Source organism: Muntiacus reevesi, chromosome 1 (genome assembly GCF_963930625.1).
Source record: "Muntiacus reevesi chromosome 1, mMunRee1.1, whole genome shotgun sequence".
Classification (NCBI taxonomy): domain Eukaryota; kingdom Metazoa; phylum Chordata; class Mammalia; order Artiodactyla; family Cervidae; genus Muntiacus; species Muntiacus reevesi.
Genome location: NC_089249.1, coordinates 96,407,529 through 96,434,493, shown reverse-complemented (window position 1 = coordinate 96,434,493; position 26,965 = coordinate 96,407,529). Strand labels below are relative to the sequence as shown.

The window sequence follows — 26,965 nt, the reverse complement described above, 5'->3', positions numbered from 1 at the left end:
TTCCTTACTTCAGTAAAAGGGATGCTCTGTATGTACACTTGTCACCCAGGCTGGGAACACAGGCGTCATTCTAGAGTCCTCCTCCTTCTCTGACCACATCCAGTTAATCCCTAAGAAATCTCTGCTACTGTGTATTAGTTCTTAATGTACTACTTTATCTTGCCCATACTTCTGGAATAGGTACCTGCACTGATCCCCCTCCCTGCATTATTAACCTCTCCAAACCAGGCAGGGCCAGCTTGATTTCTGTACAAAGCTGCTTAGAATTGACTGTTATCATGTTTCTCTCACTTCACATAGGAGAAGCCTTCATTAGCTTGTTAGCCTGTCATACAGAGGCCTTTGTCTTGGCCTCTTCTCCCTTTCTTCACTACCCCTGCTTGCCCTTCAGTTCATTATCCCCTGTACACTGCAAATCTTTGGAATTGCATATTAATCAGTATGAAACATCTCTACCCTTCAAATGCTTGTGCTCAGGAACTCAAATATCATGTAAGCTTCTGCTATTTCACCTAAGAATTAATTGCACCCTTCTCCTAGTGCTCATAACATTTTGTATATATGTACTTCAATAGACTATCATTGTGAAAAAATTGTCTTTATTAAACATTAGTCATTTTAGTTTTGAATCTTTCCAAATAAAGTATAACAGGTATCCCTCTTTCTCAAGTATTCATTTGAAGGTTGTATTTTTTCAGGATCTTCAAATCTTTACAGTTAAAGACCTTAGAAATCACTATATCAAGAAAACATACACACTTTCTTAATCTTTCTTAGTTTATCAGTTCTTAGTTTACTTAAATTCTGTTGTAGAATCTAAGAGCTGAACTTGAACCTGGTGGGGCACATGTTCATATCACTGATATTTGGGTAATTCATTCAGTATCTGTAACAGTTCCCCTAAGTCTGAGCTAATTTATTTAGCTTTAGAAATACAAGGATCAAAAAGTAAAATAACTAGAAATGCTTTTTGTTAGTTGGACTGAAATAACTATTACCAAGTGGTGCCATCTTACACAAAGAAAATGTCAGCTTTTTACTCTAAATCTTCATCCTTTGCATTTGAGGTAAATGATATTGTTTCACTGATGATCTTGCTGGAATAGTGAAATTTTTCTCTCTCAATATTTTAGAAAATCAGTGCAGATTCTATTGGAGATGAAGGGTTCTTTGATTTATTAAGCCGATTTCAAAGCAATCGGATGGATGATCAGAGGTGCTGCTTACAAGAGAAGAACTCTAAATCAGCTGCTGCAGCAGCTTCTTCCACTCCCCCCAAAAGGATGCTAAAAAGTAAGTTATCTGTGCCTCTCCTGCAGTTTGAGTAGTTCTCTTTGATATTCTTGTAGTTATTTCTGAGAATTTAATTCTTATCATAGGAGGTACAATCAAGGAGCCTGAATTGAAGTATATCTGAAATGCTGGAATTTGTACAGTTTTAAACAAGGTTTTGTTTCAGTTCCCCTGAGTTTATCTGTATTTCTATCTAGTGCAGTGCACTTTCTAATAACTATATTATACTGCCTCCTGAGTTTCCTAGGGGTTGGGGAAAAGAAAATCTAACTTAACAATAATGAGGAAAAAATTTTAGGTATTCATACCTTATGATTACATGTAAAATATGAATGCTTCATATGTGGTTTCAAAAAGAAAAGCTCAGACAGACTGAAGAGGAATCTGTGGCTATGGCTGAAGCTAAGGCTTGCCTGAGCCTTAGAAAGATTAAAACAGATTGGCTACAAAAGATTTTATATTTCAGCTACCAAAAGACTTCCTCTCCTGAAGATCAAGACTTGCCAGCAGCACTTATAGTTAGCTAAATGTCCTAACCATAGCATGAAACAAAAATACTGTCCCATTCATCCTGGGCTGAGATTATGTAAGAAAAGCTATTTACCTCCAAAATCTAGCCCCATATCTTATAAAGTTACATATTAGGTGCTATTAGGTAAAGGGAAATACAGTTAAATCCGAATAACCATATGAAGTACTCTGAAATTGATTCTCCCTTCACCACCCATCTAGTCTGGCCCCAGCCTATCAGTGACCCTCGGCAACAGAGCTAAAGCAAGAGGGCAGGGAGGGTGCCGGGACCGAACAAGGCAGAAATAAATTATATGTGTATAATATGCTGAAATGACTGGTATTTTTGGATTTTATTCCCCTCTATCCATAGCACCACCGGTTTCTGTGGTGTCCCCCAACACAGATGAGTTTTTAGACCTTCTTGCCAGCTCACAGAGCCGCCGTCTCGATGACCAGAGGGCCAGTTTCAGTAATCTGCCCGGGCTTCGTCTGACACAAAACAACAGTCAGTCAGTACTTGGCCATCTGATGACTAATGACAACAAAGAGCCTGATGAAGACTTCTTTGACATCCTTGTCAAATGTCAGGTATGTTTGCATATTTTTGCCATTCTGTATATAGCTCAGATGTTGTTGAGAACTTTTGCAGTGTTATGATTCTAACTTGGGAAAAGCTCATTTTATATTAGTGAGGCAATCAGTTGATTATTCAGGGAGACATTCCCTTGTGATAGCTTCTTATTTTGAGTTCCTTTTGGCTGTGAGGTGGGGTGTCGCTGATGATTCCCTCTGAGCTATGGTGGACACTGGAACAGAGAGCTGAATAAGGTAAAGCAGTCTGCCATGTGGATATTCCCTGAAAGAGCATTCCATGCAGAGTCAGCATGTTCAAGGAATGGCAAGGTGGCCAGTGTGACTGGTACAGAGTAAAGGGTAGAGGAGAGCTTATAGGATGAGGATGGAGAAGCAGTCAGAGCCTAGATCATATAGACTCTTGTAGGCCATGATGAGGTCTTGTATTCCAAATGTGATGGAAAGACATTAAAGGGTTCTGGGGGATCATCCTAACAACTGCTGAAAGAATGTGATGGTAAAGGTGTCAGAAGGAAACTAATGTGGTAATAAGGCAAAAAATATTGGTGATTTGGACTAGTGTGGTGGGCATAGTGTAAGTGGTCAGAAGAGGGACATATTTTTGAAATTATGATCGGTTGGCAAGATCCGTTAATAAACTAGATGGAGGGTATGAGAAAGAGAATTCAGGATGATTCCTACCTTTTTGGCTTGAATAACTGAGTAAATTTCAATAAATTCAGTGCCATGTACTGAAACAGAAGAGGAAGGAGGAAAAAAAAAAAACTCCTGACAAAAGAAAAGCCCTGGACTTACTGGCTTCATGGGGAAATTCTACCAAATGTCTAAACAACACCAATTCCAAAAATTGAAGAGAAGGGAACACTTCCTATGTCATTCTAATGAGGCAAATACTGCCCTGCTACCAAAGCCAGTCTTAACTACAGACCGATATCCTTTTCAAATATAGATGCAAAAATTAACAAAATTCTAGCAAACAGAATCCAGCACCATGTTAAAAGGATTATATGCCATAAAACCTAATCGGGTTTATTCCTAGAATCCAAAGATGGAACATATGGAAATCAACCAATGTAATATACCACAATAACGAAATGAAGGAAAAAACAATCATCTCAATTGATGCAGAAAAATTATTTGATAAAATTCAACACATTTTAATGATAAACAAACTAGGAATAGCAGGAATCTACCATGACATAATAGAAATCATTTACCCCAGCTATCATCATATCAGTGCTCAGTATGTGGGATCATCATATTCAGTGAAAAAAGACTGAAAGCTTCTTAAGATCAGGAACAAGACATGGATGCCCACTTTGCCACTTATATTCAACACAGTACCAGAAGTTTTAGCCAGTTAGGTAAGGAAAAGAAACAGAAGGCATCCAAATTGGCAAAGAAGTAAAATTGCCTGTTTTAGAGATAACAGGGTCTTTTTCTTTTCCTTTGGCTGCACCACATGGCATGAGGGATTTTAGTTCCCCCAACTAGGGACTGAAGCCAACTAGGGACAGCCATCCTGCAGTAAAAGCGTGCAGCCCCAGCCACGGGACCACCAGGAAATTCCCTGGAGATGTAGAAAATCAAAGATTTCACCAAGAAAAAAAAAGTTAGAAAGTCACAAAGTTAAAAGATATAATATCAACATCACCATCAGCTACATTTCTATAAACTAATAATAGTCCAAAAGGGAAATTAAAAAAAAAGTTCCACTTACAGTAGACTGTAAGTAGTATCAAAGAGAATAGTTAGGAATTAACCAAGAAGGTGAAAGACTCATACAGTGAAACCTACAAAATATTTCTGATAAGAAATTAAAGATGACATAAGTCTCATGTTCTTGGACTGTAAGACTTTTTTGTTAAAAGTCAGTACCACCCAGAGTGTGATCTACAGATAAAGTGCAATCCCTATCAAAATTTCAGTGACACTTTTTTACAGAAATAAAAAATCCATCCTAAAATGCACATGGAATCTCAAGGAAACCCAAATAGCCAAAACTATCTTGAATAGGAAGAACAACATTGGAGGACTCACATTTCCAGATTTAAAAATTTACTACAGAGCTACAGTAATCAAAACAGTGTCATACAAGCATGATGATACATAGGCAGCCCAGAAGTAAACATTCATATATGGTCAAACAATTTTCAGCAAGGTTGCCAAGACCACTCAATATGGAAGGACTCTTAACAACTGATGCTGGGAAAACTGGATGTCTACATACATATATACCTAATGCCATATACAAAAATTAACTCATAGTGGATCAATGACCTAAGTATAGGAGCTAAAAACTATAAAACTCTTAGAATAAAACATAAGGGGAAAGCTTCATGACTTTAGATTTGGCTGTGGTTTCTTAATTGTAACACTAAAGGCATAGGGAATAAAAAAGAAAAAGACAAATTGGACTTCATGAAAGTTTAAAACTTCTATGCAAAGGACACTATCAACAAAGCACAAAGGCAACCCACAGAAAATATTTGCAAATCATGTAACTGATAAAGATTAATCCAGAATATAGAGAACTCCAAAACTCAACGACAACAAAAAACCTGATTCAAAATGGGCAAAGAACACAAGATATACAAATGGCCAATAAGCACAGGAAAAGATGCTTGACATCAGAAATCATTAGAGAAAGGAAGATCAGAACCACAATGACACACCACCTTATACCCACTAGGACAGCTATCAAAACAAACCAAAAACTGCAGAAAATAGTAAATGTTGGTGTGGATGTGGAGAAATTGGCACCCTTGTGCATGGCAGGTAGGATTATAAAATGGTGAAGCTGCTATGGAAAACTCTATGCCAGTTCCTTAAAAAATTAAAAACAATTATCATATGATCCAGCAATCCCACTTCTGGGTATGACTGAAAACAAGGACATGACAGATATTTGTTCATAATATGATACACCCATATTCATAGCAGCATTATTCACAACAGCCAAAATTGGAAGCAACCCAAGTGTCTAGTGACAGATGATTGGATAAACAAAATGTGGTATACTTACACAATGGAGTATCTTCGGCCTTAAAAACACACTGTGGCACGGATGAACCTTGAAGCTATTGTGCTGAGACACACACAGTCAAAAGAGGACAAACGCTGTATGATTCCTCTTGTGTGGTTCAGTAAGAGAGACAGAGTAAAACTGTGGTCGCAGAGGCTGCAGGGCGGGGAGAGTAGGGAGTTGCAAATAGGTTTAGAGTTTCAGTCTTGCAAGATGAAAAAAGTTCTGGAGATGGATGGTGGTGATAATTACACAATATGAATGTCCCTGATACTGAACTGTACACTTAAAAATGGTAAATTTATGTTATGTTTATTTTATCTCCGTTTTTAAAAAAATGATTTACTGGAAGGAGTACTGGAGAGCCTGATCTGGAAAAATAGGAGTCAGTGGTCAACATGGGATTTTAAAGTGATTTCAGAGATGGTGCAATTTATGAGAATAACTATGTCTGGCCTCCGACCATGGGAGCTAGTGGATAAGGCAGAGGGTAAGGATGAGAACACCAGGGAGAGGAGGTCTAGGAACTGAAGTGCCTGAGTGTTAGATGAATTAGAGGACAATGAAAGGACCAAGAACTGTGACAGGGGAGATGATGAGTGAACCAGGTGTGTGTGTGCGCCAGGGGGTGCTGACTAGGCGGCCAGTCAGCCACTGCATCCTCACGGGACCGAGCGGCTCAGTGTTTAGGCACATCAGTACGCAGCGCCTCGCAACACGGGGCACTCAGGTGTCAGCTATCACATTCCTACTCTTCCTCTTGGGCCACAACACCAGATGCTATCCTGTAAACTTTTAAAGTGCTTTTATTTTTTATTTGATCAAAAACATTTCTAACATGCTTCTAAGAACCATAAGCTAGAACTTAAAAGATTTAAATGCTTAAGACCAAGACAAACTTTTTCTGTAAAGGGCCATAGAGAAACAAAAAAAATTTAGGCTTTTTGAGCCCTTTGGCTTTTGTTCCAACTGCTCAACTCTGCCATTGTAGCAGGCAAACAGCCACACACAGTTCAAAGCAAACACACGCAGTGTTGGAGTGAAAGCACTTTACAAAAACAGTGGGCAGCGGAGTTATAGTTTGCTGACCCTTGGCCAAAGACAATGTTATAAGGAAGCGATGCAGAGTTTCTGTACCTCATATTACATTCCTAAAGATTTGGTAAGTTTTATTTGGTGATGCCTATTATGGTAAGATTATAATCTTGAACTGGCATCGTGGACCCAGGTGACCTTGTGTCTTAACTACTCTTACCAAAGCCATGAAGCTATGGCTATACTTCTGCGTACATAACATAACCAGCGTATTCTGTTTATATAAGTCATTTCAAAGAAAAGATCTTACTAGTTTTCAGATCTAAAGACTGAGTAAACTACGCAGTTCTAAGAGGCAGTAAACATTTAAAGCTCCATTTCTTATCGTGAATGGTAGACATGACATGCCTCGGCGCTCTCCTGATTTGTCCCTAATCTTCCTGTGAATTTCTAGGGGTCCAGATTAGACGATCAGAGATGTGCTCCGCCACCTGCTGCCACAAAGGGACCAACAGTACCAGATGAGGACTTTCTTAGCCTTGTTTTACGGTCTCAAGCAAAAAGAATGGATGAACAGAGAGCTCTTTTACAAAGAGATCAAAACAGAGACACTGAATTTGGGCTCAAGGACCCTTTGCAGAGTAAAGCTGTGTTGGAACTTGAAAATTCTGGGAAAAAATAAGCAAACCACTAGTATACTGTTGAATTTCTTTTTTTTAAATGACCTTATTTCCTTTCAGAACACTGCAGGGAAATTCAATCTACTACTTTTTCCCCAAAAGGAGAAAGAAAGTATAGCACTGTACTACAGCTTAAAATGTTTTTAGCATGATGTAAATAATTAACCTTTAATAGTATAGTGTTTACACTCCTCTGGACACTCACTTGTTTCTGAGTGGAAGTGTCTTGAAAGGTGCTTCATCAACTTTTGTGATTACCGCTTGGGATTATGTTCTTTGGCAACTTGTTAAGATTCCTTTACCTACTATTTGTAAAGTAGGAAGTTAAAATGAATCTAGACTAGGATTTAATCCTCTTGTTGAGGTAATTTTTTTACTCTTAATTGATAATGGCAATTTTTTATACCTAACCATGGATGTAGTGAGAAATTACGCTGTTTCATAAAAATAATATACTTGACCAATGTGTAAAAAAATTATATCGTCTGTTAAAGAATCTAGATTTTTTTTTCCACTAAGAAAATCTCTATTTTCAATATATTTTTAGGCCAGAGCCATCATAAAAGAACATAAAAGAATTTAAGAATAAACTTCTTTTAGTGTGATTTGGCCTCTTTGTGTAATTTTTAAAATAATTTATGTGTATATATATATATATACATATATAAGTACAGGTATGTATATATGTGCACTTGTGTGTGTGTGTGTGTGTGTGTGTGTGTGTATGTAATGGTTTAAAATTGTATGTTCTGTTGCAAAATACTATTGTAAAGTTTTTTAGGACCCAATGTTCAAAAAATCCCCAAAACCCTTATGTGACTATGTCAAAAACCTAGGCCACGAAAATTAAGTATGAAAGATGTAGGTTAAGCCCTCAGCTATCATTAATGACAAGAGGAGTTTCTTCCTCCTCTTTCCAGAAACTGAAGGTGTTTTACAAGGGGACATAATGTGACATAAGTAAGTTTAGCAAAAGCAAGTCAATAAGGATGGGACTGAGCTGGGTCTGCACTAAGACTGAATTGCATAATACAAATGCCCACACCTGGAACAAGCTGGCAACTCATTCACTTCTGGTTGCTTCTGATTCTGCAAAGCTGCGATGGGATCTAGGCCTCTGTTCATCCTAAAAATCTTTCAGGTGATTTTGATAGGCAATGAGAGCCACTTCTCCAAATGGCCAATGTTTTAAAAAATGAGAAGATAGTTACACAATCTGGACTCACATTAAGATCTCAGGGGGAAAAAGATTATTCTTGGTTCTGAAATCACCCAAATTTTGTCAAAAGTACTCAGTTAACACTCGAATTTTATTATGTTTTATATATTATATATAGCATATAATGTCCTGGAATAGCACCCATTTAAAACCAAAACCTGCCCTTAAATTTCTTGGGGCTTTTTCTTACAAGCACATTTATTGAGCAAAGACAGCATACCAAAACACAATAATGTAAAAATAAGTGTTTATTTTGTGTAGATGGTAGCTCTTAGACCCCGTAAACATTCAGTGTTAGCCATTCCACTTAAAAATTGCTTTAAAAGAGCTGTATGCCTCAGTCTGATATTCCTAAAAGCTTGTTACTATAATCCTTGACTTTAATGATAAATGTTGGCTAAACAATAAACAAGCCTGTTTCTTTTAGTTATAAACTGACCGTGAATATTCAATTGGCTTTAATAAGTCTTCCCTGAACTCTGCTGTTATCTTTCAACAGCAATACTATTGCCTTGCTATCTGTCAAAGTAGAGTTCCTCCCCAAATGGTTATCTGTAATGAAAGGATACAAAGATGAACTTTTACTTAAATTTTCTTTTAAAGATTCATTTTTGGATTGATAAGCAGCAGTAAGTGCAAAATAACATTAACTCTACCCTCACAGTTACAGTCTAGCAACTGAGGCATCCATTTCACAACCCAGAGGATAACTAGCACCTTGGGAGCACATTCACCAATAGAGTAAACAAACCTGCCCCCAGAAGACTACCTTATATGCATCGATGTTCACAAGTCTGTCCCAAAATGCAGACATCCTCACATGCTTGTGTTATAAAGTTTTATATAAATCATATTGCATTTATTGGAAAAAATTACCTTTCTGATAAGATAAATACTAATGATGTTTTGCAGTATTAAGCCAGAAAATAATATTAACACATAAAATTAATTACAGGCATCTAAGTGATGCTTCTGGGAGCCAAGAAGGGGTATTCTGCATTTCATGTAAAAAAAAAATCAAAAAGCAAATGCTTCTGAAAGAAATGCCTGCATGAAAATTTTAAAACTACTTGTGGTGTCATTTTTAGTAAGCAGCTGACTGAACTTGTAGTGTGAAGGTTAAAACAAAGAATACCCGGATGTGTGTAATTGTGGCTTCCTAGCTAGCTTTTGTGCAAAATTTATAAATTGCTTTTTTTTTTTTAAGTTTAAAATGAAGAATAGTTTGAAAATCAGAATAACTGAAGTGTGGATTATATCACCTGTCTAGGGTCAAAAATCCACTCGTCTTTTATCATGGTGTTTATCCTTCTCTTTGTATAGATCGCTAAAATTTAGAACTTCATATGGCTTGGACAACATGGTTTACTCTATAATGTAAGATACAGTAATGTCTAATAACCTCAAATCTGGGATTCTGAGTAGCAAGGAAAACAGGCCTTATAAAGTCTGTGCACTTATTTGCTGGGGAAATAAAGCCATTCTCAAAGTATGTAAAACTGGGATTAGCAGTTTAACAAGCTATGTAATCTAAATTCCCCTGACGATCTTCAGTTCTGTCCTAGCTAAGGATAAAGTCAAAGGGGTGATAAAGAAGCAGGCCCAGTAACAGCTTTAAGAGTTGAAAATGCAGGCTGGTCTGTGGGCAGCCTACAGGGGGTCAGACTGACACTGGTGACGCAGACTCCACGGCTGCACTAAAATGCTGAAGTGCATGACGTGGGTAAACATGACTATAGTGACTTTCCTTAAATGTTTTTGAGTACCTACCATTTTTAGAAACATTCTGGGTCCGATGCACAACTAACAAATAATTCTATTAACTAAAGTAGGTATCACAGGACTTCCAAAAGGCAAAACACACTTTGGTCAGTTGGTTCCTATATCTGCCTGTGAACAACAACTTCTTTTTCAATGTCCCCTACCTCACATGGTCTTTTTCATGATTCAAAATCATTAATACGTGCCATATGTTCATCTATGAGATCCTGTTCCAAAATTAACACTTCAAAAACTTTATGGGATGCATCTTAATATCAAAGAAATAAATTGAACAGAGAATACATGCACACTTGTTAATTCTGATTGTCAGTAAAAATACTGATGTTTAAAGTTGGCACCTATGTAGTAAATATCAATATTTGCAGAAGAAATAGCTGTGAGGAGATTACAGAACTCGAAGACGACCTCAGAACTGTGTTCCTCTAGCCATGTCTGTGTTCCATGTCTGTGTTCCTCTAGCCACACACTTCCACTGGAGTGCTTGCTGGGCCGGATGTGCTGCCGTCCTCTGGGCCGCCTGCGGCATCGGTCCTAAGCTGGGCCTTCTCCACTGCAGGGAAACCTTCTACACCCTCTGAGACGTTCTGGCCAGAGACGGGCTTAGCAGGCTGGCTGCTTTCAGTACTGCTTTCTGTCGGAGTGCTTTCTCCTGGGATTTCACCCATCTCTTTGGGCTTTGATTCCAAATCAGGTGATTTAAGCTACAAAGTAGAAAATTACAGTGCTGTAATTGTTCAATTAACATAACATGAAGGTTTGTAATACACATGTTCAACAAGTTCCCACAAATCTGTTATAGCAAACACTGAATTCTTTCAAGTCCTCATCCCAGTGCTGGACTGTAACTATGTAAGTGTTAAGCTTTCCAGGACTGTCCATGGACACAGCAGACAGACCTGTGGACACACTGGGGGAAGGAGAGGGTGGGACGAGCTGCGAGAGTAGCACTGAAACAGACGCTGCCCCGTGTGAGACGGACAGTGGGAAGCTGCTGAATAACACGGGGAGCTCAGCCTGCTGCGCTGTGATGACCTAGCGGGATGGGGTGGTGTGGGGGGAGGTTCAAGAGGGAGGGGGTACATATACACTTATGGTGATTTACCTCGTTTTACAGCAGAAGCCAACAACTTCGTAATTATCCTCCAATTAAAAATAAACATTAAAAAAAAAGAACTGTCTGTGGAGGAGTGGGACACTCAGGGTATGCTAGGTGGTCTAGAGACCCAGCTTAGGGAGGGTCAGGAAGACTGGTGACCAGTACTGTTAACTTCTCTTGCCTGGGGAGAATAGTTCATTTGACAAACGTTCACGGAGCATACCTTAAGTTCTAGGTCCTAGGGATACAAAAGAGCAAGCAGACAAACTCCCGCCCCCGTCCTTGAACTTACTGGGCAATACAGTATCATGCTAGGGGTGGGAAGGCTGAATTGCTGTTTAAATTAGCATGGTCTGAAAAGATGATACGAGTAAAGGCTTGAGGAAATGAACCTTATAATACATGGGAACAGCATTCTAGACAGTGAATAACAAGTACAAAGGCTGAGCTCAAGGAGCAGACAGGAGGCCCTTGTGACTGAAGCAGAATGAGCACGGAGGGAGCATGGGAGGAGAGAGCAGTGGGAGGCCCTAGGCCATTTTGATATCTTTGACTTGCCCTTCAAGTGAGCTGGGAACTGGAGGGTTTCTGAGATTAAGTGATAAATAACCAGTGGCTCAGATGGTAAAGAATTTGCCTTCAATGCAGGAGACCTGGGTTCGATCTCTGGGTCGGGAAGATACCCTGGAGAAGGGAATGGCAATCCTCTCCAGTATTCTTGCCTGGAGAATTCTATGGACAGAGGAGCCTGGTCGGCTACAGCCCATGGGGTCACAAAGAATCGGACACAACAGACCAACACTTTTATGTGCACTTTACTAAAGCTGAAAGAAACATCTTAATTTTCTAGACCAATGCAGATATGTTTTATCCTTCTCAGGAACTCCAAGGGAAGGATTCTACAAGTTTCTATATTCTACTGTGTTCATTACGGTTTCCTAAAGGTTTACATCTGCAACATAAACTTTGCAAATGACTACAAATTCTTCTCTCCAACAGAAATGGAAGTGTCCCTTTAAATGGCCAATAATGGTGGAAAAGAGGCCTGACCCTTTCCCAGATAAAAAAGTTAGTCTAGCCAGCCAAAAAAGATTTGGGAAAGCAAGGTTTCTGATCTTTCCCCAGCTCACTCTCCCACCTAGCTAAGGTTTCAGGGTTCTCCTGTGGGCCAGCTCCCTCAGACTCCAGCCTCAGGGGGCAGTTCTCTCTGATCTCTTCAAAGGTAGAAATTTCAGTCATGGTCACTTGTTGGTTTCCTATAAAACGTCACACAAATTGCTATCTGTTCTAACAAATGACCACTAACTAGTATTTAACATAAAAGTTAAATCTCATTTCTTCTGAGACTGGACTAACTTGACCAGAAAGGGGAAAACAGAGTGAATAGTTACATCACTGGTGACATAATTAACCATGAAAGGTAAGAGTAGAACACTTAACCGAAAGCTTAATAGGAAGTACTTAAGCCTAGTATTGACAGACAGCAAAATAAACAGTTGCTGACTTACACCAGGTACCACCTTGGGATGCTCTCTCACCTCTGCTTCTTGTAAATCAAATGGCCGAAGCACTTCAGGGCTCTTGTTGCCAGTCTGAAATCTCAAGCCAACATCTCTCTCTTTCAAAACATCTCTTCTACCCTCATATGTTTTGTCATTAGGGCCTTGCTCAATGGGGCTAATGTGGCCCCTATAATAGAAATCTGCATCACCTGCTCCACCATGGAGTCTATAATCAATTTCCTGCTTCCATCTTCTTTCACCTGCCTGAAGTGCCTGGAGTGGTTCTCTTTCAGGACCACCCACATGTCTCAGCATATTAACTGATTTGCCAGCACCAAAGCAGAAACTCTAGAAGGAAAAGAAATACATATTTTTGAGTACTTAATGACTGACTGACAATGAAATTTTGAGGTGATTTCCTTGATGCCAACAAAAGTATGTAATTTAACTTGTGTTATTTATAGACATAAACATGTTAGTTTCACTAGGTTTTCATTAAAGATCTCTTCTCTAGATTAATATAGAACCAGAGTAGCCCATAACGAAACCTGAGAAATCGTTAAGTATTAAGTAGACATTTCAATCGGCTGGACACATTTTTATTGAATTATATCATAATGGCAGTTAGGCTAAAGCCTAGAAATTTAAAAGGTACTAATTGTTTGATCATTGCTCATATGCTGTCTATATTCACATCCATTATATAAGGTAGATGCTGAAAATTAAAGTTGCATACCATTATACAAATATTCTCCAGTAGGTTTATTTATTCTACAAACTGCTTTAGCCACAGCTAAAATTCAAAAAGTTTTGAGTCACACTCCAAGGGAAAACGAGGCAGCAGTTCTCAAAGTGTGCCCAGGGACCCACTGGGGGTCCCGGACACTTTCACAAATCTGTGAGGTCTAAACTTTTCATAATACAAAGACATAAGTTTTCTTCACTCTCCCCTTGTGAAACGTACAGTGGAGTCTTACGGGGCTAGGATGACTCCCTCACTCTGATGGCCCATGCACTGTGGGCTTGTGGATGCCTGTATTTTTAAAATTTCTGATAAATACCAATAAATAAACTTCCCACAAACAAGTGCTTTTGTGGTGTTCAGTTTTTAAGGCTACAGAAGGGTCCTAAGAAAAAAAGATTGAAAACCACCGCACTAGAGATATGACTCTTTAAAGATGGAACAGCAAAAGGCAGCAGATGAAGCAACAAGCAATAACAGGGTTTTGCTATTAATTTCAGTCTCAGAGACTAAACTACTACTATACAACTAATATCACCTAACAAAACCAGATCCCTGAACCAATGAATCCTAGTCACAAGCCAAACAGCAATACCAAAAGAGTAACAATTTTTAAGTAAATAGAACATAGTAAATGTTACATCCTTAAGGGAAGAGAATTCTTTAATAATCTCCCATGGCACATCTGAGTTCTTTGCTTTTGTTTTATGGGACAACTGCTTTATTAGGGTGAAGGCTGAAAATCAACCCAAAAAAGAGCTGAAGAGACCATGGATGAATGACAAGTAATACTGTAAGATTCCTTAATAAATGTCTGTTTCTGGATCCCCTAAATTGCTTCTCAGTATATGCACCTCTTTCTACATCTCTCTCTGATTCTATGTTAAACCCAATGTTCTCCGGTTCTCAGTGTGGCAAAAAAGCTCAGACTGAAATAATGCCCATTTTCTCAAAGAGGACATAAGCAACTGATACCACATGTATTAATTCACAAAGTTTAAAAAACAAATATTAAAAGAGGGTATTATTCTAAATCATCACTTTGACATCTACAATCAAACTTAAGAACCATTTTCTTACTAAGAGAAAGGGGCAAATACAAATAAACGTTTATCACTTAAAAATCATCTTTTCTAAAGATCAATACAGTATACTAACACATATATATGGAATTTAGAAAGATGGTAATGATAACTCTATATGCAAAACAGAAAAAGAGACACAGATGTACAGAACAGAATTTTGGACTCCGTGGGAGAAGGCGAGGGTGGGATGTTTCGAGAGAACAGCATTGAAACATATATATTATCTAGGGTGAAACAGATCACCAGCCCAGGTTGGATGCATGAGACAAGTGCTCGGGCCTGGTACACTGGGAAGACCCAGAGGGATAAGATGGGGAGGGAGGTGGGACGGGGGGATCGGGATGAGGAATACGTGTAAATTCATGGCTGATTCATGTCAATGTATGGCAAAAACCACTACAATATTGTAAAGTAATTAGCCTCCAACTAATAAAAATAAATGGAAAAAAAAAAAGAACTCCCCCCCCCCCCAAAAAAAATCATCTTTTCATGCCATTAAGCTTGATTTAGCCTGATTACAACATAAACCTAGTAATCCTAGAATTGCCTTTTTCTGTAAATCCCAAATGTTAACAGTGCTGTGTACTAACCAGGACAGCTAATGCCATAATTATCAGCACTGGAACGTGGAGTAACACTGGGATCTCCTTCATGAGTGCTTTAATAAATTCACCAGTTCCTTTTCCAATGTGCTTCAATGGCTCCGTGACAAAGTTGGTGAAGGTAACTGCCAGTGCCTACAATGCAAGGTAAAAGCAACTTAATTTTTTCTCTCAAAGGATTGAGGTGCATAGAATAAGTCAAAATCAACCGTGCTGAGGCTGAAATCATGAAATTCCACACATTTAAGTGTTATCATATACTTTTAATGTGGAAATGACTATGTAATGGAAGTAGTTTTCCTAGAACAAAGGTTTACTATTAGCAAAGTGGCAGTTAAAAAGCCAATTTTTAATAAACCCAAAGACTTTTTACTCACTTTGTGTAAGTAATTTTCACAAAATATATTCTAACCTTTGTTGGGGGGACCAACAAAATAGGGTTGACTATTAATAGCTCGTAGTATTTCTGACATGGGTCATCCTTATAGGTCCATGAACTTCTAAGCCATTCTGTTAGAAAACAGACAAGAAACAGAGTCTTTTTTTTTAAGTTGCATTTCATTCCCAAATAATATTTAGTTTTAACTCTTCTTCCCCCCACAACACCCCAATCAATTTTAAACTATGTGTACAAATAGACTCCTACTAATAGTGATTTTCTAAAATGTCATCTCATGTCCAAAATGTTTATTTTAAAAATCCATTCAAATTATACAAGTCTTATACAGAGAAAATATTTTATGAAGATTTCTAAAAGGTAAATAATTTAAAATAGTCCTTTAGACACACCAAGGAATCCAAGAAAAAGCTGGAAAAATCTGAGTAAGATAGGTGGCTTGTATCAAAGTCAATATCCTGGCTGTGATACTACACTAGTATAATTATGCAAGATGTTATCAGTGGGGAAAAATGGGTAAAGAATCTACAGGATCTCTCTGTATTCTTACAACTATCTGTGAATCTACAACTATCTCAATAAAATTAAAAAGTCAGTTCTTTAGTTATAAAACAAAGTAGAACATTAGTTCTCTTCTTCTAAACCAGACTCATGTATAATACTTTAACTGTGGAAAATTCTGAAAGAGAATGCTGGGGGAAATATCAATAACCTCAGATATGCAGAGGACACCACACTTATGGCAGAAAGCGAAGAAAAACTAAAGAGCCTCTTGAAAGTGAAAGAGGAGAGTGAAAAAGTTGGCTTAAAGCTCAACATTCAGAAAACTTAAGATCATGGCATCCAGTCCCATCATTTCATGGCAAATAAACGGGGAAACAATGGAAACAGTGGATGACTATTTTTCTGGGCTCCAAAATCACTGCAGATGGTGATTGCAGCCATGAAATTAAAAGACACTTACTCCTTGGAAGGAAAGTTATGACCAACCTAGACAGCATATTAAAAAGCAGAGACATTATTTTGTCAACAAAGGTCCGTTTAGTCAAGGCTATGGTTTTTCCAGTGGTCATGTATGGATGTGAGAGTCGGACTATAAAGAAAGCCGAGCACCAAAGAATTGATGCTTTTGAACTGTGGTGCTGGAGAAGACTTTTGAGAGTCCCTTGGACTGCAAGGAGATCCAACCAGTCCATCTCAAGGGAGATCAGTCCTGAGTGTTCACTGGAAGGACTGATGTTGAAGCTGAAAGTGCAATACTTTGGCCACCTGATGCAAAGAGCTGACTCAACTGAAAAGACCCTGATGCTGGGAGGGATTGGGGGCAGGAGGAGAAGGGGTCGACAGAGGATGAGATGGTTGGATGGCATCACCGACTCAATGGACATGAGTTTGGGTAAACTCCGGGAGCTGGTGATGGACAGGGAGGCCTGGCGTGCTGCAGTCCATGGGGTCACAAAGAGTCGGACACGATTGAGTGACTGAACTGAACTGAACAATACTTTATGTACTAGTATGAGCTACAGGAGGCATTCAGCTATTCCCTGAGGCCAGGAAGTAAGGCTGGGCTGGTTTAGTTCCCAAATCTTTTTAAGAAAATTAATTTTTTGGACACCTTGATTTGCTGCTGAAATTCTATTCTGAGTCAGTCATTGTGTTTGATCATTAAACCACTCCCACTGTTAGGTACATATAACTAAAGGCAGTCAACATTAGTGAGAATGTTTATAAAATCTGAAGGAAAAGAAAAGTAAAATAATTTCCCCTTTAATGAACAAAAACACACAGGGAAGCTACAATGTCAGATTTCACAAGTCAATACAGAGATGAAATCAAAGATGGAAAATACACTGGTTGACTCTAATAAGCTTCTGCTGAGGACCCAGAACGTGCTAGACACTGCGCTAAGAACTAGATGAACACAAGTGAGTCCAACGCAGGCAGAAAGATAGTATCGGAGCTGGCACAGAGATACCTTCTATCCCTTTCCTGTGACATCACATAAACACAGAAGTCACTGAAGCCCAAGACTCTGCCTGCTTGTTCTGATGCTAACGGTTCAGTCACGGAAAGCCTCCTTCCGGCATTTTATCATTTGTTTGTAATTATTAAAAATATGCTTCCTCATTCTCAGAAATTCTACTCAAAATAAAACCAAGAGAACCAATATCTTACCCCAGAGACTTCCACTCCAGTTCATCTTCTCAGCACACACATTGTCAAGTGGCTCCATCTTGGCAACTTCGGCCTGATGCTGGGCAAAAGCAAGCTGACCAACACCAAAGGGAACCATGAAAAGGCTACCAACAATGAAGATTATGCCTACTCACCCTAAAACCCACACTTCAAAGCATGTCTTCACCATTCATCCAAACCAGATTATTTAAAAATTTTTCACAGAAAAAAATACGTATGATTTTTAAAGAGTGGCTCTTTTCAAGTCACGGCAAAACACATTTAATAGGTAAAGAACTGACTACAATTGCCTTCTTTGTAAAATAATTATGAGGAGGAATTCTAGAAAACCTTTTTACTGAGAAGATTGTTTTAAATTAGTTCAAGTATAGCTCGTGTCATGCTCCAAAACATAACTATACATATTAAGTGTCTACTCACTCTCTTAAACAATTCATGACAAAATGGTGTTTTGCTTTGAATGATTTTCAGCACAAATGGCCAAGATGTCTTTTATAAATCAAAGCCCTGGGGGAAACAGATAATTTTCAACCAAACTTTCTTCCTTCCTCTATTTTGTAAATAATTAGTTCTAGAAGCTACAGAATTTAGAGAGAAAGGTTAAAAAAAAAAATCACAAAGATTTAATCAGATGAATTCACTGAAAATAGTTGGCCCCTTGACTCATCTTGCTAAAAAGGTCTAAAATTTTTCTTCAATGATTATGCTAGTTTGACAGGAACAATATGTCAATTTGTCAAGAAAAAAAATAATTCTTTCAAATTTCAATATATAATGTGGTCACGATTTTTAAAGAATAAAAATTTGGGAAAAGTTTATAAATACCTCACAACATCAACAGTGGTTATCTATAGGTGGTAAAATTACAGACTTTATTTTTGGCCACTCCACACAACTTGCAGGATTCTTAGTTCCCCAAACTTGGCTACCTGGCAGTGAGAACACCGAGTCCTAATCACTGGACTGCCAGGAAATTCCCTAGACAATTAAAAAAAAATTAAATTTCTCTGTATTTTTCTATCTTTTCTATATTCTCTGCTATAAATATACCATTCTTATAGTCATAAAAGAATCTAACTTTAGAAAACAGTATTTTGGCATCATTTCCAGCAAAGAATAAAAAAGACTTACCCCAAGTTACCAACATGAGAATTTTTCACGTCTCTACATAACTCTATTCTAATTTAGCTGTCCAGATGCCACACATCAGCAGAATGAAAATCAGGACTGCACATTTCCCTCCACTAACTTGGTCAAGGACTCAAAAAACCAGGGACATCTGAGCAGCTGCCAATTTCCTCATCAACACTCCAATCATTGCCTCACACCTTCACCCGAGGCAAGATTATACACTAGCTCTAAATAGCTTAGTCTTCTATTATGAAATAACACTTTAGAGTTTTAGAAACTTCTACTTATATATTACCTTATATAAATACATCCAATTCCATCCCAAACTGATGAGAAAACTGATGAATAAAACACGTCTCAACTGGGTGTACCAACGAACACAGGTCCAGAGCTCAGTAGCTACTAACACCACGATGCAGAGCAGACACAGAAGCACCTCGAAACAGAAACACAGAGAGTCACTGCCAAGCCATCCTCCCCATCAAAAAAGGCTGAGAGCAAAGAAAAAGAACTGGACTTGAATACACAAAATCATTTGTACCACTGTGCTGCATGTTCATCAGCCCACTATCAGTGACTCAGTGTGAGCTCTCAGCATAATTACGGTGAATTTTTTAAACTATTTTAAAAAGTAAACTGTTAATCAGGTCCCTCTCATCCCATCTTACCATCAACACATTATAAGGATCCACGCCAAAAAAATCTTCAAACTGCCACTTCCATGTTTCAAAATCATGAAGCTTAAAATTAATTAAAATATCACTTAGTGCATCATCCAAGGCACCTGGCTTCCAATCCTCTCCACTGAGGAACTTTTGTATTTCTAACAAGGTTTGTCTTTTAAGGATAATCTCGGCATCGTAATGCATGTCATCTTTGTTTTCATCAGGCTGAATTAAATTTGCCAGGAAAAAAAAAAACAAAAAACCAGAAAAGGAGAATTTCATCATTATTCCATGAAACATTAAGATTAAAAACAACTTAGAACTAAATATATAATTAGTTCACGATATTTCCCAGGTATAAAATAAGAATAATACCTACCTGTCTGTCTCACAGGCCAACATGAAAACCAAAGATAATAAACATGAAAACATTTCAAAAGTACAAAATTTTCTAATTTAAAATGCTTTTAAAATTATAAAACATTTCAAAATTATAAAACTCTAAGCAAGTAACATACAGTACATTTTACTAAATTACAGTTGATTCCTGCTATCTGTAGTACTTACATTCTATAAAGTCACCTTGAACCAGTTAGCAAATACTGAACCATGGTTCCTAAAGGAAATATGGGCTTAGTTTCCTGCAACCGTATTTTCATCAACCAACCAATTCATAACTTTTTTATGTTACTATTTAAAGGCACCTGATACATACTGTGGATCCACTAATACTGAGCCCATAGCCAATAGCACTGGGACTCATGATTGACTTAACTTATCTAACAAGGTTTTTCTCTAAGGCACATCTCAGCCTCCCTGTGTTTAGGAACACTAGACAGCAAAACACTTGGGAGATTTTTTAAACAGCAAAAATTTAAAAATTAGAAAATAGCCCGAAAAGATAAAGAGATCACAAAATAACATGGGAGCTGAAAATAGCCTTGTTTCACCTCAACTGAAAGTGGGCTCATCAGGCAACTCAAAAGTTTTGCCACTCTGTGCATATCTAGGAGTGACGAAAAAGCAGGAGTACTGATTCTGAGGTTACAAATAAAATTTAGTATTCAAAATATTAAAAAATATGAATCTACAAATAATGAAGATAAACTATCATTATTTTATGATTCAGTTTACGACTTTCCATTTGCTGACACAGCTTTCAAACAGCCTAAAATTTAGAGTGTACAAATAAGAAAAACAAAAAGGATCTCAAAACGCAGCAAAATCTGGGTTTCCACGAACATACATGACATTCACAACTATCTTTATTAGTGTGAGTACAGGTTAGCAAAATCTCTATAAACATTAACCAGTTAACATAAGAGAAAATTATCTTTTCTAACAGTAAATACTGATTTTTATACTACAAAGCAGGTATAAAATAAGAAAAACCCAAGTATCATGTAATATTACAAATCATCAGTAAGTATAAAAAAGTAGTCACTGATTAAATATTTCTAAAAAACCAAAAACTATTCCAAGCTTCTCCATCTTGAGTATTTTCTAGCCACACTTGTTTCCTCATCTATAAAATAGACTCTTTTCCACCTTGCACTCATTGTAAGACTCTAACTGAAGGGTATACATATGATTACATCTGCTTTTATAGCTCCAAAATAAGGTGGGATTATTACTCATTTAACACTCCCTTTTTTAAGTTTTCTAGGTGTTTCGGCTCCCTGAAGGGAAAACAATGATTCAAAAAAATGGAATCGTAACATTAATCATGAACAATATGTCCATGCCATGTAATTCTATAAAGCAGTCGTTGCCACAATAAACAGCTAGGGGAAAAATCTTAAAACCCACTTTTCTTTTTCTCAATACATAATGATACATAATGATATTACATCATTTGAATAAGAAAGTGTGGAAATGATAGAAAAGAAGTAAGGACTGGAATAGAATTTCCTTACCAAGTCATAAGTCTAAGTTTGCAACTGATCAGCAAAGTTCAAATAGCAAATTTAAACCACTATCCCTCTCCCCCCAACTCAATTAGGTGGTACAGCAGTGCACAGAGTAAGTAAATCCCCATGAACTGTAAAAAAAGAGGAAGGGTCAGCGCTGCTCACTGCCTTCCACCACACCAGCAGGCTGCCTTTCAATCCTGCGTGATTGGGTTCTGGTAAAAGCGCGAGTCAGGTATTCTCTGTTGAAGCATAATGATGCTTTATCACTGTGAAATGAATACATAACAAAAATATCCACTACACTAGTTAGTATCACATCAAATACTCACAACTCCAAGCTTTTTGGTTTCAATCAAAATCTTATTTAAGTATCTCCTAAAAACTGGATTGCTTTGACTTTCATAGTCTTCTCTCTTTTGCTTTTCACATTCGTCAATCTGCAACCACAAAACAAATACATTAGTTAGTGTCAGAGTTTAATGTAAGGGTCAAGTTCCTAGCCTAGTGGCCCCATGGAGGTCAAAGTAAGGAGCTGGTTCTTTTCATCAAGCCTGCATTAAAATACAGATCTGGCCTGCTTTCTGTGGGTTCTCTTTGCAAAAAGTAGGCAACAGAAGAGCACCAGGAGTCCCATACTGCACCAACTGGCAGTTTTTCTGCTGACTTTCAGCAGTTTTAAAACTGAAGATCATGAAACAAGGAAGCAGAGATGTGGATAAGCAGAACCAATCTGCCCCTTCCTAATTCCACAGTAATGATTTAAAGAAAGAAAGGAAAAAGGGAGAAAAAAATAGAAAGAGAGCACAGTCAAATAGAAACAGAGACAACATGAAGCTAGAAGACGAAGGACACAGCAAAGATTTTCTTGAATGTGTGTATTACTTTTTGGCCTTTTATTGATTTTTCCTGCCAACTATCAATCATGCCCTACCAAACGGCAGGAATATTTTGGCCACCTGAGGCGAAGAACTGACTCCTTGGAAAAGACCCTGATGCTGAGAAAGACTGAAGGCAGGAGAAGAAGCAGATGACAGAGGATGAGATGGTTGGATGGCATCACTGACTCAAAGGACATGAGTTTGAGCAATGAGTTGATTAGATAGACAGGGAAGCCTTTTGTACTGTAGTCCATGGGGTCGCAAAGAGTTGGACACGACTGAGCGACTGAACTGAAGGCCTCTCCAGATGTCCACACACAGCAGCCCGTCTGCACAGAATCCTTCATTAGGACAGACTTCCTCTGAACTCAAGTCTATAATCACCGCTAGTTTCTGAGTGAGGGTAGTGCACGTCGTAAGACATTTAGAACCTGCGATAAGCAACTTCCACTTATTACTTGAGTGTGAACCACAAGCTGAGTGGAGCACTGGAATGGGCTTCAGATGATAAACACAGACAGCAGCGCACACACACTCAGGACAGAAAGACACTCAAGAAGTCACAGGGCACTCCTCGGCTTTCAGGCAAGGTTTATAAACCTTAAAATTTTTAAATTTCTTTTAAGAGTAAAAAAAAATTTTTAAAACAAAGACTAAAGACTTCATTTTACTAATCATGTTTTTACAATGTCAGACCCAAAGTCACAAACAATGGAATGAAAAATTTCAGTAAAAGGGCATTTCTCCATTTCCTACCATGCAGTCAAATTAGCTCTCTACACCACAAAACGCAGTTAAGACTGAAGCAAATTTTATCCAAGCATTTCTTTGCTAGCGCTCAGATGAGACAACATTCACATTTGGTAAGAACCACAAGCAGCTGCTTAGAGACCTCACTGGGATACATCTGGATCTCAATTAGCAAGCTCTCCCAGCCTCTCAAGCTGGAACCCTCTCCCATTCACTCTAGCTCTTCCCTATCCTCAACCACCACAACTTGCCTACTCTACCAGAGAAAAGTTGAACACTTTTCTCTTCACCCCGTCACAGCCTCAGCGTGAGCCTTCAGCGCTGCTGCACCTCTGCCATCCCCATCCCAGCCTCCTCCAGGCTGCCGCCAGCACCTTGCCTCAAAACCAACAGAGGGGGCTTCTTGCAGCAAAACCTGTGCTCAAACCAACCAACAGTCTTGACTTACTTCCCTTCTCAAACTACTGCAGCCACAGAAACAAAAGGACTGAATAAATGAAGTAAGAGTGACCACACACCAGATTATAACAATCCCTTATATTTGTAGGAACAACTGTTATGCTTATAAGCGAGCAGTAGAGACATTTCTTCATTTGCTATACTTGTCATGAGTTACTACAGCCCAGCATTGTGACAGGTGATAGAGCATCAAGAATGAATAAAATATTCTTTGTCCCAAGAAACATTCAGCCTGGTAAAGAAATAACTGCAAAAAAAAAAAAAAAGAAATAATTGCAACATAGTGAGATAAATGTTATTACAGGAAAATAAAACTACTATTTTTAAAAATTCAAGGCCAGAGTAAAGAGAAACCAAGGCTAGGGTAATTAAATAAAAAAATCATTTATATATTTGTAAATCATACTTTAGATAGAAACACAAGTAATGTTAGCAAAGATAGAAAACACAGAACAATTTAACACATCATAAGTAATACAAAAATCATGAATAAAAAAATCCTAACCTTATAAGTTAAAGAATCAAGTCTGTTGTAACATTCTGACAATTCATCAGCATATGATAAGTCAGGACTGACCTCTTCTTTCTCTGACATACGATATTTCCCCTAAAGCAAAGCAGAGAGAGGTTTTATTTCTTCATAGTTCAGTTGTAAAAATAATCTACAGTTAAAAAAAATAATAATCTACAGTTAATGAAGACCAAAATTTTGACTCCATCATTTTATGGCTTTGCTTGTTATATTCTTCAACTGTATTAAACCACCAAAAAGGTAACAGCCTCAAATTTATATACTAGCTAAGAACTAAAATCAAATGGGTTTGCTTTTGATCAGCTTTACATTCAAACTTGAAACAGAAATAAACAGGTGGAGTTGAAATCATCTTAGGCTAAGAGACAAGAAGATATTCTGCATGGTCATTAATCACTGACACAGGACTCTTTCACGGCTCTGTGAAAAACAATAACAAATGTAGACGATTTCCATCACAGGACTGGTAAGGTAGTATACACACATGGGTTTTTGTAAATACCTGAGATTTTCTCATTCTTCCTGAAGCAGCATCATAGTTAAGCATGTCTGTAGGATCAATCCAGTCATCATCATGAGCATAAGCAGTTATCAGCCACAGACATTCACAGAGGAGCAGAGAACACAGCATCTTATGTGAACGCTACAAAAATTAGCACATATATTGCAGTATATGATAACTTTTAATAAAAACAACCTACCTATAGTGTTAAGATAATGCTTTCTTAATAACTGAAATAAAAAATACTTAGTAAAATGGTATTTGCATATAAACACATACATACATGCACACATAGTCTCATTGAGACTATATATATATATATATATATTTTTTTTTTTTTTTTTCCTAAATGATTCAGCAATTCCATTCCTAGGTATATACCCAAGAGAAGTGAAAATATATGTCAATACAAAAACCTGTACACCAACATTTACAGCTGCATTATTCACAACAGGCAAAATGGAGAAACAACCCAAATGTCCATAAGCTAATGACCATCACACAGTGGAATATTATTAGGCCATAAAAAAGAATGAAGTAGTGATCCATGCTACAACCTGGGTGAGTCTTGAAAACCTTGTTGTTTAGTCGCTAAGTCATATCCAACTCTTTGTGACCCTATGGACTGTAGCCGGCCAAGCTCCACTGAGGACATGGAGTGGGTTGTTATTTCCTTCTCCAGGGAATCTTACCCACCCAGAGATCCAATCTCACACCTAATAAATTAACAGGTGGGTTCTTTACTGCTGAGACCCCATCATGCCATGTGAAAAAAACCAGTCACCAAAAACCATGTATTATGATTCCATTGATATGAGCTGTCCAGAATAGGAAAGTCTACGGAGAATGGTAGGTGTACAGACCTGAGGATATATGAGACAGAGGGGTGGTAGTTAAATGGTACAGAGTTTTTTTTCACTGAAGTATAGTTGATTTGCAACGTTGCGTTAGTTTCTGCTGTATAGCAAAGTGATTCAGTTACAGATACATACATATCCCATTTTATATTCTTTTCCATTATGGTTTGTCACAGAATGTTGAATATAGTTCCCTGTGCTATACAGTAGAACCTTATTTATCCATTCTACATATTAATGTAATAGTTTGCCTCTGCTCACCCCAAACTCCCACTCCATCCCTCCCCCAACTCCCTCCCCCTTGGCAACCACAAGTCTGCCCTCTATATCTGTGAGTTGTTACAGGGTTTCCTTTTGAGGTGATGAAAAGTGATCTACAATTAACTGTGGAAATGGCTGTACATTATCTGTGAATATCCCAGAAAACAGAACTGTACAATTTAAATGGATGAATTGTACAGTATGTGAATCATTTCTCAGTAAAGCTGTGCAAAATGGGAAACTTAAAAGGTGCAAAATTAAAATTCAAATGAGGTGACTAAACTCTCAATCAGAGAAAATAGCTTGCTTCATCTAAGCCTCTGCATAAACACTGTCAAATTGTTTCAACACACTATCTCCTCTATCCAATAGTGTCCAATACAGCAGTCATTAGCCACACGTGGCTATTTAAATTAAAATTACACTGCAAATTATTTCCTTAATCTCACTAGCTGCATTTCAAGTGCTCAATTGCCACATATGGCTAGTGGCTTCCAAACTGGACAGAGTGGCTTTCAAAATGGACAGTGCAGATACAGAACATTACCATCACTGCAGAATGTTCTATCAAACAACCTCTGCGAATAAGGATCAGGTAAGGGAGTTCCAAGATGAGAATGCCCTGGGCCCTGCCCAGTCATGGCTTACAGTGTGGCTGCAGGAATAAAAGTCACTTCAGGCTGAAGCAAACACTTCTTTGTGTTCCGGTGTGCTGTTTCTTCTAGCATAACACACGGTGGAATTCACCACTTACTGGTCAGTCTCGTCCTTTGCCACAAAGGCTCTCAATCCTGCATGAGAATCACCTGGGAAGCTTCTAAACTTTCCAATCTTATGGTCACCTCCCAAGTCAACTTAATCAGAACCTCTAGGAGAGGAACCACTGTCAACTACAAACTGGCACTGGCCTGTCAAATACACACACACACTTGCCAAGAGCACTGAAAAACAACAAGGGTGTTTGCCATCTGCCTCTGCAAAGACTGAACCGTGTGCTGCTGCAGCTGCAGGCCTTCAACACCCTTGAGGGGAACTCAGGGCAGAGAATGAGGTGCTCTGAGCTCCAGGGAAACCAGAAGAAGAGCTCTTTAGACAGATATTTTTGGGAACTGTTTTCATGATCCCAATCCTTGCATCTCCTCATATCTAGAAAAGCACTAAATCCACTCATGGTGACATCAGCTCCTTGTGACTAGCAGAAAACCATTTATAAAGTAAGACCTGATTGCACTGAACTCCCCCTTCATCAAAATCAT

General features: G+C 38.1%; 2 protein-coding genes across 6 annotated transcripts in view; one reads left to right on the top strand and one right to left on the bottom strand.

The window, feature by feature from the left end:
* GPSM2 (G protein signaling modulator 2) overlaps positions 1-7,745 on the top strand; it is a 50,559-nt gene extending 42,814 nt beyond the window's left edge. For both annotated transcript variants that reach the window (XM_065907619.1, XM_065907611.1), the window contains 3 exons: positions 1,134-1,293; positions 2,177-2,394; positions 6,915-7,745. In XM_065907619.1, coding sequence (XP_065763691.1) covers positions 1,134-1,293; positions 2,177-2,394; positions 6,915-7,142 — 606 coding nt within the window. In that variant the 3' untranslated portion in view covers positions 7,143-7,745. The remainder of the gene's footprint in view (positions 1-1,133; positions 1,294-2,176; positions 2,395-6,914) is intronic.
* An 847-nt stretch (positions 7,746-8,592) lies between these two features.
* CLCC1 (chloride channel CLIC like 1) overlaps positions 8,593-26,965 on the bottom strand; it is a 31,338-nt gene continuing 12,965 nt past the window's right edge. For 2 of the 4 annotated variants that reach the window (XM_065907631.1, XM_065907637.1), the window contains exons 2-11: positions 24,592-24,732; positions 24,063-24,164; positions 21,800-21,907; positions 19,561-19,782; positions 19,188-19,328; positions 17,741-17,834; positions 15,581-15,678; positions 15,157-15,303; positions 12,746-13,087; positions 8,593-10,842 (exon numbers count right to left, since the gene is read on the bottom strand). In XM_065907631.1, coding sequence (XP_065763703.1) covers positions 10,597-10,842; positions 12,746-13,087; positions 15,157-15,303; positions 15,581-15,678; positions 17,741-17,834; positions 19,188-19,328; positions 19,561-19,782; positions 21,800-21,907; positions 24,063-24,164; positions 24,592-24,720 — 1,629 coding nt within the window. In that variant the 5' untranslated portion in view covers positions 24,721-24,732 and the 3' untranslated portion in view covers positions 8,593-10,596. The remainder of the gene's footprint in view (positions 10,843-12,745; positions 13,088-15,156; positions 15,304-15,580; positions 15,679-17,740; positions 17,835-19,187; positions 19,329-19,560; positions 19,783-21,799; positions 21,908-24,062; positions 24,165-24,591; positions 24,733-26,965) is intronic. The other 2 variants (XM_065907644.1, XM_065907645.1) reach the window with 2 other exon arrangements.